Below are 20,170 nucleotides of genomic sequence, written 5' to 3'. Positions count from 1 at the left end.
AGGCATTACATGGTAGTTCCCCGATACCACATCTGTGGCGATTTAGATAACATACAATAGCATTGCCAACGGAAGCCAGCTTGCTCCAAGTGCGGCGTCGAAGACCATTTCAGGAAAAAAATTGCATCCCCTACATGTGAAGTGGGAAGAAAACCTGCAACACCACCAAAAGAAACTGCCCTACCTACAGGATGTTAGAGTAGAGGCTCATTGCCACAATAGATTATGGCTGATGCTACACCTGTACACAGGAAGCCTAAGAGGAAGCCCCGAGCAAATGGTTGAGGGACGCGGTGAGTGCCATTAGATGTAGGAATTTCTACAAAAGCTCACCAAGTCACAAACCCAGAAAGTGGTGATGAAGGATGTAGGCATTCAAACAGACCCTGTGGTCAGAAAGACGCTCGCTCTCCTGTAAGCCGTGGACACAGGTCGCCTGAAGATCACGAACGACCAAGAGGTAGGGAGTCGACCGGTGATAAGGCAGAATGTAATGGGTACAAGAGAGCGAGTGCAGGTTGATGTTGTGAGTAGCACAAGTGCGTCAATAGACCCACCTTCCAAGGGAGGTTTGGGGATGGACCCTGCTAGGGTATAGCCAAACCTGGAACATGCCATGCAACCAGCGCTTCTTGAGGAGCTGGCCGTCCTCACTACAGATTTGAGGCATTTGGTGCGTGTCGGTCACGAGTACGGTAGAGACGTTACCTTCTCGGTAATGGAGGCTGTGGATAAGACACAGCTCAAGACATTGAATCTTCAAGGCCCTGCGAGACCTAGTCAAAAGGGTGTTTGAAAGAATAAATGAAAAGTTAGACATGGTTGAGTCATATAACCAATCTGTCATAACAAATGGAAGCATAGTGCATGATTGGAGGAAAAATTGGCCGGAATCTCATATTCGAACATACTTCCCACATGACTGCTAAGTTAAACATAAGACATATAAACGCGCACAACTGTAAATTAGTAATGCAGGAACTTCGAAGAGTGGTGGAGGAAATGAGTCTGGACGTGCTCTGTCTGTAGTAGCCATACTCCCAAGCTGCCAAGCTGGGGGGATTCCTTTTACAGTAGCAAAGTGGCTTCGAAGAGTGGTGGAGGAAATGAGTCTGGACGTGCTCTCTGTAGGAGCTGTACTCGCAAGCTGGGGGGATCTCTTTTACAGTAGCATACTGGCAAGTGATTCACAGTGAACCAAGAGCTGCGATCATAGTCACAAACAGGGCACTGATGACCACTACAACGTCCTGGAACTTCAGTCGCCTGTTGGAGTGCTATATCTCATCAACATGTACTTTCAGTACGGCAGGTAAATTGATGAGTTCCTATATAAACTAACTCAGATGGCCACGGCGTTGCGAGGGCGCAGATTTGTTGTGACAGCGGACATAAATGAGAAGTCTCCCCCCCCCCCCCTATGGTACAGAGGCACTCAGAATGAAAAAGGAGAAAAAGCGGAGGAAACAGTAATAGCGCTGTATCTAATGTTTGTCAACAAACAAGCCCCCCCCCCCCCCCCGACCATCTACACTGTTGGAGGGGGTGAGGGCACAAATATTGACAGAAGAGCAAAGACAAATTAGGATGGAGAGCCAACGAGCTTATGAATATAACAGCATGGTCAATCCCTTCTTCTAAGAAGGACAAAGCTCCTCGTCCAGACAGCATTACAGCGGAAGTAGTGCAATTACTCGCCTCTCAGTAAGTTGTACAAATGAGTGTTTAAGGATCAAGAAATTCCCCTCCATCTGGAAAAAAAAACGAATGTTGTGATAATCAAGAAAGGTCCAGATAAAGATCCGAAAGAAGCTAAATCATATAGGCCCGTCGGCTTGCTAGGCCTGCTGGAGAAATTTTTGAGAGGCTGCTGGCAGACTGACAGCACACTATGTGCTGTGCGGGATGAATGTCAGACAATTCGGCTTTCGGTCGGGGCGATCGGCGTCTGACGCAACCGCCCAGGCGTAAGAGGTCTGTGACTCAGCCCCGCATCAGTACATTGTAGGCATCATGGTGGACGTCAGTGGCGCCTTTGACAACCTGTGGTGGACTTCGCTGTTCTCCTGCTTGCGGGGAAAGGAGTGTCCAGGGCCGCTATATGGCTGTCTTTGGAGCTGTTGTGAAGAAAGGGAGGTCTGGCTAGCGGGAGAATCAGTAAAAGGATAACAAAGGGGTGTCCACAGGGCTCAGTCTTGGGGCCATTCTTTTGGAATTTTAATATGCAGCCCCTTTTGGACAGCTTAAAGAACAGTAATGATGTGCTAGAGGTCATAGCCTACGCAGATGACCAACTCCCGTTGGTTGGCGGTCGTAGCCGCAAAGATTTAGATTTTGGAAAGGGCCATATCTATCTTGAACACATGGCGCTGTAGAGCGAAATTGACAATAGCACCTAGTAAGTCTACGTATTTACTATTAAAGGGAGAACTTGTTAGAAATCTCACAGTTAGAACAGATGGTTCAACAGTTCTTCAGCGCCCCATATCTAGGTGTAGTCGTTGGCGAAAGGTGGAATTATGCAACACATATCGATACTGTAACACAGAGGTCGCTGGAAACAATAATCAACTTAATTGGAATCCGACACAAACGCTTCCACTTATGTCCGACCTAATAAAGCTTATATAACAATAGTATCGATTGTATGATATGAGTCAAGAGTCTGGGCGGACAGGCTCAAGGGGGTCATGCCCGCCATGGCTGTAAGGAGGGTGCAGCGAAACATGCTCCTGCGCTCGGTGGGGGCATGTAGAACATCTCCTGGGGGAGGGGGGCGCATTGTTAGTATTAATGCGGCACTGTCCCCTTGATATAAAGATCAGAGAACAGGCTGCCTGATATTGGGTGAAGAAAGAAAAAAGGGAAAAAATAGCTCAAATAAAGGATAAAGCCTGAATTAATAGAAGAGGGGAAGAATTATGGCAGTTGCTACCAAATATGAAGGAGCGTTTACAGCTTAGGTACTTAAACCAGCTAGGGGCTGCTGAACTTTCTTACTGGACATAGACCGTACCTGGCATACCTATGCCGGTTGGGGAAGCGGGCCACACCATTGTGTGAGTGTGGTGCCAGACAGGGCACTCCATGTGGTGTATGAGCGCCCCCTTTTCGACGATGTTACATCACCACTGTGGCAACAACTTGCCAACCATGACACGCCCCATTTGCTCAGGCAAGGGGACACGTTTCATATTTTGAACGAACTTTGAAATGAAATACCAAGCAAAGTCTTGCGAGAATTTCAAAGGAACAATCGAAATTAGTATAAAACCCATATTAGACTCCGTGCACCCGTCCTGTGGACTTGGCCAGCCGCTTCACGGCTGGGATCCGCCACGTCTCGCATTTGGGGGAGGGTGTACATTTAGCCGATTTTGACAAGCACTGAACATGGCAGTAGAAATAACAACTAGGTTTAACGTGGGATAAGATAGGATAATTTTCTAGAATAGAACTGCAGCGAATCTAATATCTTGGGTCGCCCTGTGCCAGGGCCATGGCCACAGGGATTAGCTCGGTGGGCACGGCCGACAATGTACATTTGTGTATCATGCTGGCACACCTGTAACGCTGCGTGTAGTGTAGATCAGCCTAAGTACTGTACAAAGTAGTATACAAATAGAAATAGACGTAATAAATTAACCTCGTAGGTAACTTAGAAAATCAAAGGCACATGTAGCATTAAATAGTAACAAAGCTTAGAAATGCCCATAGTCGAACAATAGTAGACGTTTAAACACACCTGTAGTAAATAATAATTTAGCTGCAGTAATTGTAATGAAAATGTAAACTTATGACACACTAATGTAGTTAGGTAGTGGATTAATCATGTATCATTCGTAGTTTTGAAGAAAGAATTTTTTGAAAAAAAAAAAAAACGCGCCATTGTGCTTCAGATCTGCTCTAGTTCTTCCGTTAATCTCACCTGGTAGTGATTCAAGGCTGAAGAGCAGTACTCCATAATCGGTAGAGAGGGTGCTTTGTAAGCCACGTTTCTCATAGATGAATTATGTTTCTTTCAGGTTCTTCCAATAATTTTGAGCCTGCACACTTGAACTGCAGTCATAGAGTTCTCTGCACAAGCAGCGATCTTGTTGAATTTTACTCGTTAGTTGTGCTGTATATTTGCCGCATATCGATACAGAATGATTTTGGCTATCTGATAACAATACACCTTCGTTGAGCATCGACAATTTATTGCAAACTAAACCTTCCTTTTATTGCAAACTAAACCTGCCTTCTTTTTAATTACACTCAGACATCGATGTTCAAAACTAACTGTTTTGAATAGAGCTGTTGTTATATTTCTGGTAGGTATTCGGAGGTCAGCAGCTTTCTACGGATATAAAAAACGTACACCTTCAGTTATTATTAAACTTCAGCTATTTCGTATTTGTACTTTGGAACCGATTGCAGATATTCAAAATCAATAAAAGCAACAGGTCACATTTACGAAATAGTAAAAGAGAATATGTAGGTTCCACTTTAAGTAATAAAATCGCTATCTTCTTCTTATTTTTATTTCGCTACTGCCCCTGTAGGACTACGGAAAGCCATGGTTTTTCGTTTTCTCTATTCCTTCCAAAAATTCTTCATCCTTCCCATCAGTACACTTTTGTCTGCTCCACTGGTAGCTCTCTAACTTTTCCTGTATCCTTCTCTGTCGTTGATGTGTGACACACTTTCTGCCCCACTTTCTATTAGCCTTTCCTGTTTACAACAACCCACAGGTTTCTTTCTTTTTTCTAGTCCTACGCGTTATGTCCAATACTATTTTGGTCATTTTGTCCGTATTCTTCGTGATCACATTATCAACAAATCTTTTCTTTTCAGTCTGATTTCTCCTCATTGTCTTCAGTGTTGCATATCAGTTCTTCCCTGCGTCTTCACATTCGCCTCTCACCATCTATTTTAGGACCAACATTTTTCTCGTCTTTTCTTCCTCTACTTCTTCACATTCCTCATTACATTTACTGTCTGATCCTTGCCACTGTAGGTAATTTATTTTTGTTCTATACATGTCTTGTCACACAGGAGAGTAAACTCCTTCACTCAATTATTTTCTCATTGTTCAGTTTCTTCCTGTTTCATGTTCTGAAAGTGTTACATTTTCTTCACAGTACATGCCGGTGTTTTACAGTCTCTTGCGATATTCAATGACGTTGGCTTTTTGCAGGTGTTGCTCAGTCTAAAAAATGAGACTATCTTGCCTAGGTTGTCCCTTTAGGTCCTTTCTCTTATCCACGACGTGCGCCTTTGATATTCCTATTTCATTTATTGCTCTCTACTGACTGATCGTCCTGCAGCATGTTGAAACAAAACTGCTAACAGTCCAGCCGGCCGGGCTGGCCGAGCGGTTCCAGACGCTACAGTCTGGAACCGCGCGACCGCTACGATCGTACGTTGGAATCCTGCCACGGGCATGGATGTGTGTGATGTCCTTAGGTTAGTTAAGTTTAAGTAGTTCTAAGTTCTAGGGGACTGTTGACCTCAGAAGTTAAGTCCCATAATGCTCAGAGCCATCTGAACCATTTTTTTTCTGCTAACAGTCCACCGCTTCATTTAATACATTTCTTGATCTGTACCTCTTTCGAAATGACTCTTTAAATCTTACCCTTGCCTTTCTGAATTGAATGTTTTCATCACATCTACGACCTCATTCTCTCCCTCCCTCCTGCTCTCTCTCTCTCTCTCCCTCTTTCTCTCTCTCTCTCTCTCTCCCCCCCTCTCTCTCTCTCTCTCTCTCTCTCTCTCGCACGAACACATTTCTATAAATTAGTCGGAATTACAGTAAGTGAGCTGTGCTTTCCACTGGTGTGATAATAGAAACTGATAAACCATCAGATTATTCACTACTACCCCTTATGAGAACCAGATGATGTTTGTTGGCTAGTAGAGGAACTGGGGTTACTCCTCGTGGTAGAGGAGCTGCGGTTACATAGGTTATACAATGAAGAAACAAAACCGATTCTGTAACAAAACAAAATACATTTTTATTTCTTAAAATTCGATTAACAAATTTGTGTTACAGGTGCAACCGGGGAACTCCATCAGGGGTAGCTGCGTTCGAGGCAGCATCACTCGGTGACGAGGCCCACTGGGATGGGCTGGGGGCGGATGATGGTCTGGCTGCGGTGCCAGCTCGAGACGGCCCAGGGCGAGTGGATCTGCGAGGTGGAGTCACTGGTGATGGCGCTGGGGCCGGGCCCGGGGGCAGGCACCTGGGGGCGTGGGGGAGGCGGTGGAGGCGGAAGATGCGGCACAGGGGCGGGTCCCCAGGGGCCGGGAGCGGGACCTGGGCCCAGAGGTCCGGGGGCGGGGCCCGGGGGGAACTGCGCGCTCGCCGCCGCCGCCAGCACCACAACTACGGTCACCTGCAAAGCACACACAAAGTCACCACACTGCTGCTGCTACCTGCAAAGGTCAACTAAATCAAAACACGCCATCCAGCCACTTGCTTACGAATGTCACAGTATTTGACCCGCACGAAAATTCCCACCACATAAGCCACATACCGTTTTGTCACTGGTCTTATCGTTATACATAGGCCTCAACTCGTGTACAGTTCATGCAGGACGCTACTTCGTGCTAGCGCTATCGATTTTCCGTCCTATTCCATTCGTAAATCGAGCAAAAATGAAAAGACTATCTGTATGCTTCTGCGGATGCCGTAATCTTTCCATATTATTTTCGAGATCCGTACGGGATATATACGATGGTGGCAGCATTATAGTAAATGGTGGCATCCTCTTCCTTCCGACTACACACTCTCTTCCTCCAGCAGGGTTTTGTGCGAACTACACCGTGTTTCTTCCAGTAATTCGCATTTACGTTTCCTCAGAATTTCTGTTACACTAGCTGCGCTTCTCTGAATTTGTTCCATCTCTGCAAACGACACTGTGATCGGAGCATCCGCGGCTGCGGTAGTGCATTTCTTGCATTAATTCTCCGAACAGCTGTATTTTGAACCAGTTTTATCAAGGCACTACCGGTTTCATGGCTTATAGTCACATCATAAAGTGCATATAAGCATTAAAACATGATAAACAACGTGTGCGAACCTTCTATATTCTCTGCCATGTCATTTACCATGTATTAATATTTGTATGCACCTGATGATGTGGCAGTTAACCATAAAACCCGCACTGCCGTAATAAAATTGGTTCAAAGTACAGCTATTTATTAAGTTCTTGCTAAAAAAAGAAAAAAAATCTGTCTCACCTCTGTTGTCATGCCCACTTGATAAGAACTGAAACTAACGGAGCAATATAGTTGGTCGCCCTAGCGTATTGTATGCGTTATCTTTAGCAGGTGCCATCATTTTCCTACAACCTACAAATCTGTGCTCTGTCCACCTTCCCTAATATTGGTGTTGTGTGATCGTGCGAACCTTCTATATTCTCTGCCATGTCATTTACCATGTATTAATATTTGTATGCACCTGATGATGTGGCAGTTAACCATAAAACCCGCACTGCCGTAATAAAATTGGTTCAAAGTACAGCTATTTATTAAGTTCTTGCTAAAAAAAGAAAAAAAATCTGTCTCACCTCTGTTGTCATGCCCACTTGATAAGAACTGAAACTAACGGAGCAATATAGTTGGTCGCCCTAGCGTATTGTATGCGTTATCTTTAGCAGGTGCCATCATTTTCCTACAACCTACAAATCTGTGCTCTGTCCACCTTCCCTAATATTGGTGTTGTGTGATCGTCCAGTTTCATATTGCTTTCTTACTATCACTCCTAAATACTTACACCATGTGACGTGCTTAACACGTTCTGGTCCGTTGTGATCAGATACTAACTAATTGTTTTCCTTTGTTACATGATTATATCGATTGAAAGACTACTGACATTCATTACAGCAAGTAATAATTTTGTCCAAGTCTTTCTGCGTTTCCTTAACATCGACCAACGACGGTATTTAAATGTAGCTTCTTTAACGAATAGTCCTAAACTGTTACTAATCCTATCTAGGCGCTTCAGAAGATAACCTTATCATGAAAAAAATATATTTTATCTCATAGAACAATGTTATATTTGAATAAGATAAAAGGTAAAGTGGTTTTTACGAATTACAGGTATATCTAAAATTTAGTTGAAACATATTATTGAACACGAGCTAAACAATAGATTTACTGAAACAAAAAAAAAAAAAAATGATGTTCGTAGCCAATTTTATAAGACAGATCAGCGGTCGTTTCATGACTAGCTATGTTGTTAAAGAATAGAAAATGATAATCAGTCGCTATTTAGTGAGAAACTTCACACGTAATACACAATGACACAATCGAAAATGTATGAGAGTTGTTATTTATTTGTGAATTCAGAAATTCTCGTGGATGGGTCTGCCTGGTTGAAATGCATCTGGATAAATTATCTAAGCAAAATTAAGGGATAAATTAGTCTATTCTCTTACGATTTGCTTTCTGATGCCGTGAGGAGTGAAATGTTAAACGACACCGCTGAGAAAGGGCTGATGATAAATTTACATTTTTTTTTTTCAAATGTCTCCTGGAAAACGTTTTCACTACTTATCACAACGAAGGAACTGGTACCCTTCGTCAAACGGATCGTTTACAACGAATCTGATACTTGGGATGGGGATTGTAGAAGGCAAAAAGAAGACTAAGTAATAAGGGAAATATGTCTGTTAGAAACGTGACGATCCATACACTAGCACATACTAAAAGAAATGAAGGATCAAGAATGAATTGATGCTATGTAGAAAAAGGCAAATCGATCAAAAGAACTTCATAACATGGACCGAATAACACCGACTCCGTTGAACTAGTAGAGATTACACGACCAAACAAATAGTTGCTAGACTAAAATGTGCGAAGGTACAACATGTCAAAAACTGTTTCCTCGACGTTTACTATGAAAATCACATCCAAGGCTCATAATTTGAAGATGACTCTAAGGTTGACACATTCAGTACCTAACTTCGTTATAACTCTCCTGATATTTTATTATTTTTTAAATGAAAATTTATGATATTTGATGAAAAATTTCAGCAGTAAGTCAGGCTTAAAATCTAGTCGGTATATTCGGGTCTTCAAGTGAGACGAACTATCCCATTACGCTCGACTTTCAGATTAAGTGTACCTTATATTCTGCAAGTTGAATCTGTTTTGAAGTAAGCCAACCTGTACAGCCTTTTTCTTCACAACAAATTCGCAACACTGTAGGGGAAGAGAAGTAATGGAGGAATAGTGCAAGAGGTACTCACCAGCTTGATCATGTCTTGTGTGTTGAGTTGACTGCTGTCCGCTGCAGTTGGCGAGCGCCGGGCAGGTATATATACCCACCAACTCCTTCTTTCCCCTCCCCTACAGCGAACTGGTGGTTACGTCACGTAACGCGTCACACACGGCGCGTACCACTCGGCGACACACGCTCCGTTCGCGTTCTGCGTCCTCGCCTCGTGGCCTTCACAGTGTCCGCTTTGCTGACGGGGTAGTGCTCCACTGTCCACACCGGACACGAAGAAAGAGACGTGGCCCTGTGTCAAACGGCAGGTTGCCGCCAAAGTCATCAGCAATTTTTGGAGCTGACGACTCGCCGAGAACTCGGATGAGATGTCGATAAGAACATGAGGTTATACAATTCTGATAATACTATCGCTTTACAAACATAAATTGAGACAGGTTTCAAGTGCTTGTGTTACGTCTAATCGTAAGTCAGAACCATGTATTACTGTCAGTGAGATTTTAGGCTTTGTAGAGGACAGACTCCATTTGTGTTATGTCTGTGTCTTCTGCCTCCAATGTAGATATCGATTTCTAAATATTATATGGGCTTAGTTGCCTACGATTAAGTAGGGCAATAAGCCATTATTCTGTGCATTCTTACGTGTCTGTGGGTCTGTGGTTTCGAAGAAGAAGACGATGCCAGAGAAGTTAGTTGTACATTACATTACATTATACCGGGTGATCAAAAAGTCAGTATAAATTTGAAAACTGAATAAATCACGGAATAATGTAGATAGAGAGGTACAAATTGACACACATGCTTGGAATGACATGGAGTTTTATTAGAATCAAAAAATACAAAAGTTCAAAAAATATTCGACAGATGGCGCTTCATCTGATCAGAATAGCAATAATTAGCATAACAAAGTAAGACAAAGCAATGATGATGTTCTTTACAGGAAATGCTCAATATGTCCACCATCATTCCTCAGCAATAACTGTAGTCGAGGAATAATGTTGTGAACAGCAATGTAAAGCATGTCCGGAGTTGCATTGGCGTCGGATGTTGTCTTTCAGCATCCCTAGAGATGTCGGTCGATCACGATACACTTGCAACTTCAGGTAACCCCAAAGCCAATAATCGCACGGACTGAGGTCTGGGTACCTGGGAGGTCAAGCATGACGAAAGTGACGGCTGAGCACACGATCATCACCAAACGACGCGCGCAAGAGATCTTTCAAGCGTCTCGCAATATGGGGTGGAGCGCCATCCTACAAAAACATCGTACGTTCCAGCAGGTGTTTATCAGCCAGGCTGTGGATGATGCGATTCTGTAACATATCGGCGTACCTCTCACCCGTCACGGTAGCAGTTACAAAACCAGAATCACGCATTTCCTCGAAGAAAAAACGCCCGATAACGGTAGATGTGGTAAATCCAACCCATACCGTGACTTTCTCGTCGTGCAATAGAGTTTCCACGACAGTTCTAGGACTTTCGGTAGTCCAAATTCTGCAGTTGTGGGCTTTGACAGACCCTCGGAGACAACACGTTACTCAACCAATCGTCATCTTCCGCCACCTTTTGAAACGCCCACACAGTTCATTTTGCCGATGGATTTTGTACGGATAGCATCGATGGGTACGCCTAAGTTCCAACCAAACAGTAGCGTATGGAATGCCGGTGGGACGTGCGACTGCACGAGCACTGACTTGCCCGAGCATAAACGAACCCGCTACAGTGTCCATTTCTTCTTGAACTGTCTCAGCAGCATTACGCCTTGTACTTGGTCGGTCACTACGGGGTCTATCGTCTAAACAACCCGAACTTCGAAATCATTCTCGCCATAGCTGCATTTGTCAACGGACCTTTACCCGTTCGAATCCCCTTCCTATGGCGATAGGATCGTAACACTGAACTAGCACATTCCCCATTCTGATAATACAGCTTCACTAAAAGCGCCTTTTCAGGTAACGTCAACCTGCTGCGACTGCTGGCGCATCTGATTCTCTCTCTCATTACAGCTACTTTTATACACGATTGTCATGTGCAGTCACTGACGTTTTGCTGTCCAGCGCCATCTGTCGGACGTTTTGTGAACTTTGTTTTTTTTTTTTTGTTCTAATAAAACCCCATGTCATTCCAAGCACCTGTGTCAATTTTTACCTCTATCTACATTATTCCGTCGTTTATTAAGTTTTCAAATCTATACTGACTTTTTGATCACCCGGTATCTATCGTTTACCATGGAGAGGAGTCTCTGGGATGTGAAAAGAGTCAAAGGTTCTTTTTTCCCGTCAGATACATGGATATTGTACAATTCTAATGCAGACATAGTTATGAGCTACACTCCTCGTGAAGATATTCATGGATGGAGTAGGAGTTAGCCAACATGGAGTTCTTTAATTCACTCTGAAACTGATCTTTATCACTTACAAGACCTGGTAAGTTATTGAATATATGATTACCCATGTATTTGACTCCTTTCTGTACTAATGTTAAGCTTTTATTGTCCTTATACAGATTGTTTTTGGTTATGGTATTATAAACATGTTTTGAACTATTTTGTGTAAAAAGAAAGGTGTTGGACATGACAAAGGACATCAATGAGTACATGTACTAAGAAGCAGTAGTTAGAATACCAAGTTCCGTAAAGAGGTCTCTGCATGATGATCTGGGACTAACACCAGATATAATTCTAACGATTCGTTTTTGAATTTTGAAAATGTTCTCTTAGTGAGAGGAGTTTCCCCAAAAGATGATTCTATAGCTCATTAGCGAATGGAAGTAGGCCGAGTAAACTAACTTCTTAATTTTTAAATCACCTGTTTCTGCTATCATGCATACTGCATATGTAGCTGCACTAAGGCGTTTCATTAAGTCTAGAGTGTGAGTTTTCCAATTTAGGTTGTGGTCAATTTGTAGCCCTAAAAATCTGACACTGTCTACAGCTTTAATTTCATTGTTTGAATACATTATACTTTTCGTTAACTGTTCCGCCATCACCAGTTATCCGTAGTTACAAGAATACATATCAAAGCAGCGGCTTACTTGTTATTACTATAAGACAAGAAATATATATATATATATATATATATCAAGGAAAATAAAAATACTAATGTAATTTGAAATTTATCCTGCGTCTTCGATACGTTATTAACATAAAAAATTTTATGTTCCCAGAACGATAATCACAGAGGGCTAAGGACTTATTTTATTGTTACGGTATTCCAAGTCTCAAGTCAGAGGAAAGACAGTACATAACTATATAGTGTATATGAGATAAACAAGATAAAATTACTAAGATATGTTTGTATGAAAGACGTAAGATAGCACAAAGGAGAAGAAAGAAAGGAAAGAGTACCATACATGAAATAATCTGACGAGAAGATGAGAGCCACAGTTCATCAGATGTGCACCATTTCATACTTTGAATGGGATGAGGGTTTCTACCGTGGAAGATGTGATATTTGTAAATCAAATGATTTTCTTTAATGGATTAACATGTTTACCTATCTAAAGTGTGGAAATTTGTGTTGTTTTCGAATACTTTCTATTTTAAAATGTATAGAACTTGTGACTGGTTTTTGATAATACTTCTGCTTGATTTGGTTTCACTTACTGATTATTGGGATGTCATAGGGTAATAATGAAGCACATAGACTATTAAACACAGTATTCACAAGGTTTTATCCATTGCAACACCTCTAAAGTGAAACAGAATATTTGTTCCTAGGTACCTGCCAACGTTGTACCTTGGAACTCTTTTTCACTTTCAGCAAAACCTTCCTTCTCTGATTTTTGTAATTTCGAATAAAATAAGCACATTAGAAATGCATGCTATGATTTAAGATTGGAATAACAAAATGCGAGCATATTTAACTTCAGTTATTTAACTGGCTAGAGGAGAAACAGAAAATGCTGCAAGGCACAACACTCATCCCTACCAACCTCTACCTACGAAATTCGGCCCGCCATAGACCGGATAACGGCCTACCCCTCACCACTCGATCCTGTAAACATTTTTTTATTCATCTTTAATTCCTTCCTCCAGAGGAGAGGTTGAGCCTTGTAGAACATAGTAAGTATATTTTTTAAAATAAAGTGAATATTTTCAAAAGAAATTATGTGCAGGATATTATTTATTTCGCACCGGGGATCTGTACACCCCTGATCTACAAAGTGCAACTCCTTGTAGATTATTTACCGTAGATATATGTGTCACATTGCACCCTGTGTACGTTTTAGTGGTACATAAAATTATACATGTTGTACAAGCTTAGGAATGACACAGTACGGTATTCTCAAGCGTAAGTAATGAAGAACTTCTTGCGTTTAATATTCATGTATACATCCACATACAAAGATCAACCAGACAACTACGATCATCTGCTTCATAGATTGTTGGTCCATTTTTGGAAAGTAATTCAGTGATTCTCCGTGGAACGATTTTGTAGACCACTGGTAAATTTCTGGAAGTATGTGGCACAATACATCCATACACAAGTCCACTATTCCCATCAATTAGCGGGCGATGGTCTGTGAATGTTGAGCTGCCGATTTACAGCGTGCGAAAGACATCTATGTCATTTCACTATCATGTTCCTCGAATCACTTCAGCAAGATTCTGACCTTATCGTAGGGACAGTTATCCTGATGGAAGATACCACGAAGCACGAAGAGGTGCACATATTTCGCCATAACATTCACATAGTCAACAGCTATGGTAGTACCTTTGATTACCACCAAAGGTCTCGTATCAGCCCTGAGCAACAAGCAAAGTGATTCATCCGACCAGGCCACACGTTTCCACTGATTCATGATTCAGCCTCAGAGTTCTTGTGCCCACTGTAGTCATAATTGGTAACGTCGTTGGTTTTGTAGCCCCACGTTCAACAGTGTGCACTGAACGCTGAACTTCGAAACTCGTGACTGCACCAACACTGAATTTCGTTGTCAGACCTGTCACAGATTGTCCCTTGTCCTGCTTTAGAGGCCGATAAGCTTCTGAAATCAAAGTTCCGTAACGAGGCTTGTAGCCTAGTCGTGGTTTCACCGTGCTTCAATCAGTTTCCATTGAATGAAATTACAATGGAATCCAGACGTTTAGCTGCTTATAGTCGTTGATAAATATCAACGGGGACGGTTGAAAATGTGTACCCCGACCGGAACTCGAACCCGCGATCTCCTGCTTACATGGCAGACGCTCTATCCAGCTGAGCCATCGAGGACACTGAGCATAGTGCGACTGCAGGGACTTATCTCTGGCGCGCTCCCCGTGAGACTCACACTGCCAACTTACTGTCCACACACTACATTTGTTGTGCCCCTGTGAAAAATGAGTCAAATAGACATGGTAAATAAATTTCAATAAACACCATATTTTCTAAGTGCAATAAAAAATTGGCTGTCATCATCTTTCACTGCTACAGATTTTATGTGTATCCATTTTGTATTCAACTGTGAACTAATATATATGATCGTCTATCATTATTATATATTTAATTTTGTTCCGCCTATAAGTTGTTCCAGATCATACGCATAGCGGGGAGTAATAATACATGTGCATGTGAAGCGAGCTCTGGCCACAACTCTAAGTAAAGTGAATGCTGGCTGCTGTTTAGTGACAGCATACTGCTCCTTGAACTACTTGTGGAACAAATCACAGTGCGATGGATCAGTGTCAGAACTACGGAACAATGAACAAAGAACGTATGGGAAGTCTGGCAGCACGAGTGGTTGCAGGCCAGTTTCCCTTGAAGGGGAGTTGTCTCGCCAGTAATGTCAATTGCAAACAGTCGGTGAAAAAGGTTGAATACCTCCCGCAAGCCTACTCAGGAACTTTCCAAAGCCAATTTTCCGGACGAAGTCCATTGATACCCGTCAGCCTGCAACATATAGCTTCTGTAGAGACTGGAAGACATTGGTCTAATACTGGTACGCAAAACGGCATAGATGCAATCATTCTTCTCATCCATAACCGTTGAATGAACAGGTAAGAAACGAAAAATATTTGGTGTAATGAAATATAAAAGATAAATTATACTTCGCCACGAATGTACCATAATGATTATCGGAGTTGTTATTGTTTCTTCCCGAGGAATCACGATTTGTTGTAGCAATGCTAGAGTTTAGTGCAAGCACTTTAAAAATTTGAAAAAAATTTGGTTCATGTTTTGTGCAATAATTTGCCTGAAAGTAGGCAATAAAGTAGAAAAGTAGATTGGAGAAATATTTGAATCGACTTTCAATGATGCCCGAAATCAAGTGCAGCAAATGAGGTGTCGACAGAGAATTTAAGGTCCAATGATTGACGTCGAATCCTAGAATTTTAACTTAAAGAGGATATTTGGCTGACAGATTTAGAGAATAATTTTAATTCTTACACTTAGACCAAAAAATGTGACCAATTTTCCATTACATCTTTCTTATTTTAAAGTTTTGTTCATAGAGCATGAAATACATCTTAAATACAGAATCTAACTCTATTATTATTAAGAGTCTATAGCGCAGGACAAAGCAGACAAGTTTCAATCGATTCGATATTTATTTTATTTTCATGTAAATCTATAATTAAGTTTCTCTTAATTAACCTGATTACTTTCAAACAATTAAATCCTAGATCTCATATTCATCAATTTAATACTGTATTTGACCATTTGCTCCTCTTCGTTAGGGATGCAATTTCCGACTAAAACCCGTTTTGTAGTTTCTAGGTAGTCTTGTTTATGCTCAAATGCAAATTTGTTGACTTAAATATCAGACCACTGTAACTTTAGATAACTTAAGTTAAAATCTTCTGGGTTGTTAGGCCGCACCATGTTTCCTCTAAAATAATCAACTCTTCGACTCCTCTGCTGGAATGTTCTTCAGGATCTTCCGGTATCCAATACTGCTTGAACACCCTTGCAGACTTACACTGCAGCACAAGCTACCTAGGGCTAGAAGAGATGAACTTCTTGACGCTTCATTTATATTGCTACCAGCAGCTGTTCGTGAAACATCTCAATTTTCCGTCAAATTACTAATGACGAAAGCCGTCATGCCTGGAATGCAGTAAGGGCAGAATTTGTCGGGCGCTCTCGTACAGTATTCAACCGAATCGTAAAATTTTTAATCTCAATTTCTCGAAAGCGTTTGAGAATTGCATCGTCTGTTACATCTAAGCATGAATTAATACTACATCCGCGCAAAAGATGGGCGAAGTTGGTTACTCGTTGGGTGCCACAGCTGAAGGGGCATTTGGACAGTTGTAGCAGTTGTGGGAAGAATCCTGACCCGGTACCGGTGGGTGCAGCATGTAGACGCTGTAACAGCTACAGATAGGGGTGTTTTCAGGATGGTGGTTTATTATTTCTACCCGTATCCTGTATTCTGGCACGTCATATTATTTTCTGTTTTTAGCATTTTCTAGGCGCATTGTTTAGTTTTGCTGCATACTGAGCATCGATAGCCAAGCAACAACTACGGTTATGTCATAACTGGAGGCCTCGCCTGTAAACAGTGGAAAGGGAGGTGCTGGTTGTTTTGAGAACTTGCACAGTAAAAGTTTCAATAAAATCTCACAAATACGATATTTCAAATACATACAACGCGATTTTTTATTCAGATCAGTAACGGTTTTTAAATATTTCTAGAGTAATTAATATTTTTAAATTCTATCCTAAATTTTAAAATTTATATCAATGGGTACTTAACAAAGTTTACTTGTAGATTGAGTGCACTTAACATGAGTTACCATTGACTTACCACTGTTTACTTTTTGGACGCATTGAAGAAACTTTATTTTCAAATCTCTCAAAAACAAGAACTTACAAGTTCCGAATTGTGTCAGCGTATGGTACTACGATCGGCATTAGCAAGTTTTTAAATAATGAAGCCGTGCTCATTAAAGCACCGCTTCTGGGACGAGGATGTCCGTCGGCCCGAATCGAATCCTCCCATCGGATTGACTAAGAGGGCTGGCGTGTCGGCCAGCCTGGTTGTGGCTTTCAGGTGGTTTCCCTCACCCCACTAGGTGAATACCAGGCTGGTACCCAAGTAACGCCTCAGTTACACGATTTGCAAACATTTAGAAAACTTTCTCCTTTTCAGAGGGGAGAAGGAAGGGGGGATGGGGCGGGGGGTAACAGGTTGGCGACAGGAAGAGCATCCGGCCACCCCTAAAACTAACCATGCCAAATCTTTTCATAATAACGCCGACTATGTGCTGATGCGAAACAAAGACACCAGAAAAAAAAGAAAAAATATAAAAGCCGCAATAAGTAATGACACTGAGCACTATGGGACTTAACTTCTGAGGTCATCAGTCCGCTAGAACATAGAACTACTTAAACCTAACTAACCTAAGGACATCACACACATCCATGACCAACGTAGGATTCGAACCTGCGACCGTAGCGGGAACGCGGTTGCAGACTGTAGCGCCTAGAACCGTTCGGCCACTCCGGCCTGTGCAATAAGTAATCTATGATATTAAGGCGACCCTCAAAATTTCTGCCATCACACTGTCGCATAAATTAACATGAAGAGTGGTACGGGACACTGCTCAACATTGTTTGCTTGAGCAAAGAATTACATTTACGTGATTAGCAACAACTTATAAAGGGCGTTTGCTTTCAGCAACATGTTCACGATCTTCATGTGAGTCGTAGTTATACACCATCCTTGGGTTTCTTTAGATCATCCACGAAAAACATTTTCCTGACAGAGCACCGCTCATGTTACTACCACAAACGGCCACGTTTTTGTCACTAATCACTGTTTACCTGCGTACACCCTGACAAAATTGCGTTTAGTGAGAATCTAAAATTAAAGACAGAGCTATGATTTCTGGGTTTGTCGTGGTGCTGTAACTATTATAAATAAGACAGATGTCGTACTATATTTCACATGCCACAACTCTGTTTCCCATCGTCTGTTCGTAACCACTGCTTACAGCCGAGGTATTCAGTTATTGTTGTTGTCGTGTCGCGCGTTCTGAGTTTAACACGATATTCAGCTCAATTGGCTGGCATCGTTTTTGAGATACAGATGCGTTGAGAGGTGAGTTTTTCGATGTAATGGGATAAAATTCATGAATTTAGACAACTTTGTCGATAGGAGAACAGCGATCTGCTGCTATAATTTTGTTAAAGTAACAATATAGTTTGCAATGATATTTATTTGTCACTATATTCTTAAATTTGTCTTCCAGTGTGAACCTGCTATGGCTGGTGCTGCCGGTTCACTTTCTGAGGATGACTTTATCTCAAAGTCGAAAGCGATCATAATAAATTAATAACAACCGCAAGATAACTGCGCTATCTGATCAAAAACCTCCGGAATCGTAGTAACGGAAATTACAGCAAACTGACCATTGAGGAAAACTTCCATATACAGCAGGCAATAACGGAATGAAAACAGGTCTTAAACGAATACACTACACTCTGCAAGGGCACACTATTTAACACATTAAAGGAACTGTACGAATAAAAACAGCACAAACAGATAAAGTCTACACACAAGCACAAGGATGCATGAATATACACACACACACACACACACACACACACACACACACACACACACACGAAAAATAAATACACTAAAATCTGCAAAGACGCACCATTTGCACACAAATAGGAATACTATATGAAAGACAACACACACAGCTAAGAAACACACAGAAAACACACACACAGACGCGCACATACAAACACACACACACACACACACACACACACACACACACACACACAGATAAAATGCAAATAAAATTCAAATTTGGTGAACAAATGAACACTGACTGGGCTGGGACACATAACAAACCACAATCACACTGTGTTCTGGTGTACTGAAAAGCGTTTTACTACGTTATTTGTGGAAAATACTTGTTATAGCTACGTATGCATCACAACATCTCAGCATGATGTGGAGAATGGAAGTGCTTGCCACACGAAAACGTAAGTAAATACGAAAACATCCGTGAAAACATAGCGAAAAACTAAATTACACTCTAGAAGATAGGTTAACTCTGAGCAAAAAAAAAAAAAAAAGAACTATCTCATCAACATCGTTTGGTTGCAGATGATAAGCTACCTGTAATAAATAACACAAAAGTGGTGAATTTTCTATTCATGGTCACCAAATGTAAAGAAACGATCTGTTGTTTGAACTAAAAATGCACATAATTTTATAATCATCTAGCAAAAATGTTCACATTGCAGAATAAATAAAAACGAAAACCCACTGTTGATGGCACATTGGTGCCGCAACATGTTTGGGTACTGAGAAAAACGGCGTTTTGCGTAACTAGCGGACCTCAAATGCAAAAAAAAAAAAAAAAAAAATTTACTGCAAACACGGCCAATACAAAGAGCTGCAAATTAATCTTGGCGTGCCCAGAAGTTGCTTTTATGACATCCTGAATTCTGCTGCGGACACTGAATGCATCGTCATGATGATAAAAATACGCATCACACAACACTATAAAATATGTAGTTATACTTCCGCATTTCCCGTTTCCCTAATGCAAGAAGAGAACCATGACCTAACATCAAAAAACACCCCTATACCATAACACCACCTACTCCGTACATCGCTGTTGGCACCACACACGGCAGCAAGTAATGTTACATTCGTGAAACACAAACACTTTTATAAGATAGTCGTAGGTTATTGGGTGCTTCATCACTGCAATCACTCATTTTCAGTCATCCAATGACCAGTGGCGTCACTGTTTACGCCGCCTCTGGCGTCGCTTAGTACAGAACTACAGAAACACGTGGCTTATGACAAGTCTCTCGACCACTGTACCCCATTCTTTTTAACTCCTTTCGTACAATCAAAGTGCTAGCTGGACAACTGGTAGCACTTTCGAACTCGCGAGTGATTACTTCCACTGATTTCAGGCGATTCTTTACAACCATCCTCAATAATGCTCGACTGTTCTTGTCCTTCAGTACCTGAGGTCTTGGTCTGGTCATGGTT

General features: G+C 41.6%; 1 protein-coding gene and 1 long non-coding RNA gene across 2 annotated transcripts in view; both read right to left on the bottom strand.

The window, feature by feature from the left end:
- The window catches only part of LOC124777765, a 1,006,492-nt gene that overhangs the window by 160,247 nt on the left and 826,075 nt on the right, over window positions 1-20,170 (bottom strand). The gene's annotated exons all lie outside the window — the stretch shown is intronic.
- On the bottom strand, window positions 5,977-9,262 carry LOC124777764 (vegetative cell wall protein gp1-like). Its single transcript, XM_047253268.1, has 2 exons — window positions 9,237-9,262; window positions 5,977-6,377 (listed from the first exon to the last, which is right to left on the bottom strand). The coding sequence occupies exons 1-2, from the start codon at window positions 9,246-9,248 to the stop codon at window positions 6,081-6,083; spliced, it is 309 nt and encodes a 102-aa protein (XP_047109224.1). The 5' UTR covers window positions 9,249-9,262; the 3' UTR covers window positions 5,977-6,080.

Source organism: Schistocerca piceifrons, chromosome 2 (assembly GCF_021461385.2).
Source record: "Schistocerca piceifrons isolate TAMUIC-IGC-003096 chromosome 2, iqSchPice1.1, whole genome shotgun sequence".
Taxonomy (NCBI): Eukaryota; Metazoa; Arthropoda; class Insecta; order Orthoptera; family Acrididae; genus Schistocerca; species Schistocerca piceifrons.
The sequence above is the reverse complement of the archived record's forward strand: the minus strand, read 5'-3'. Positions and strand labels throughout refer to the sequence as shown.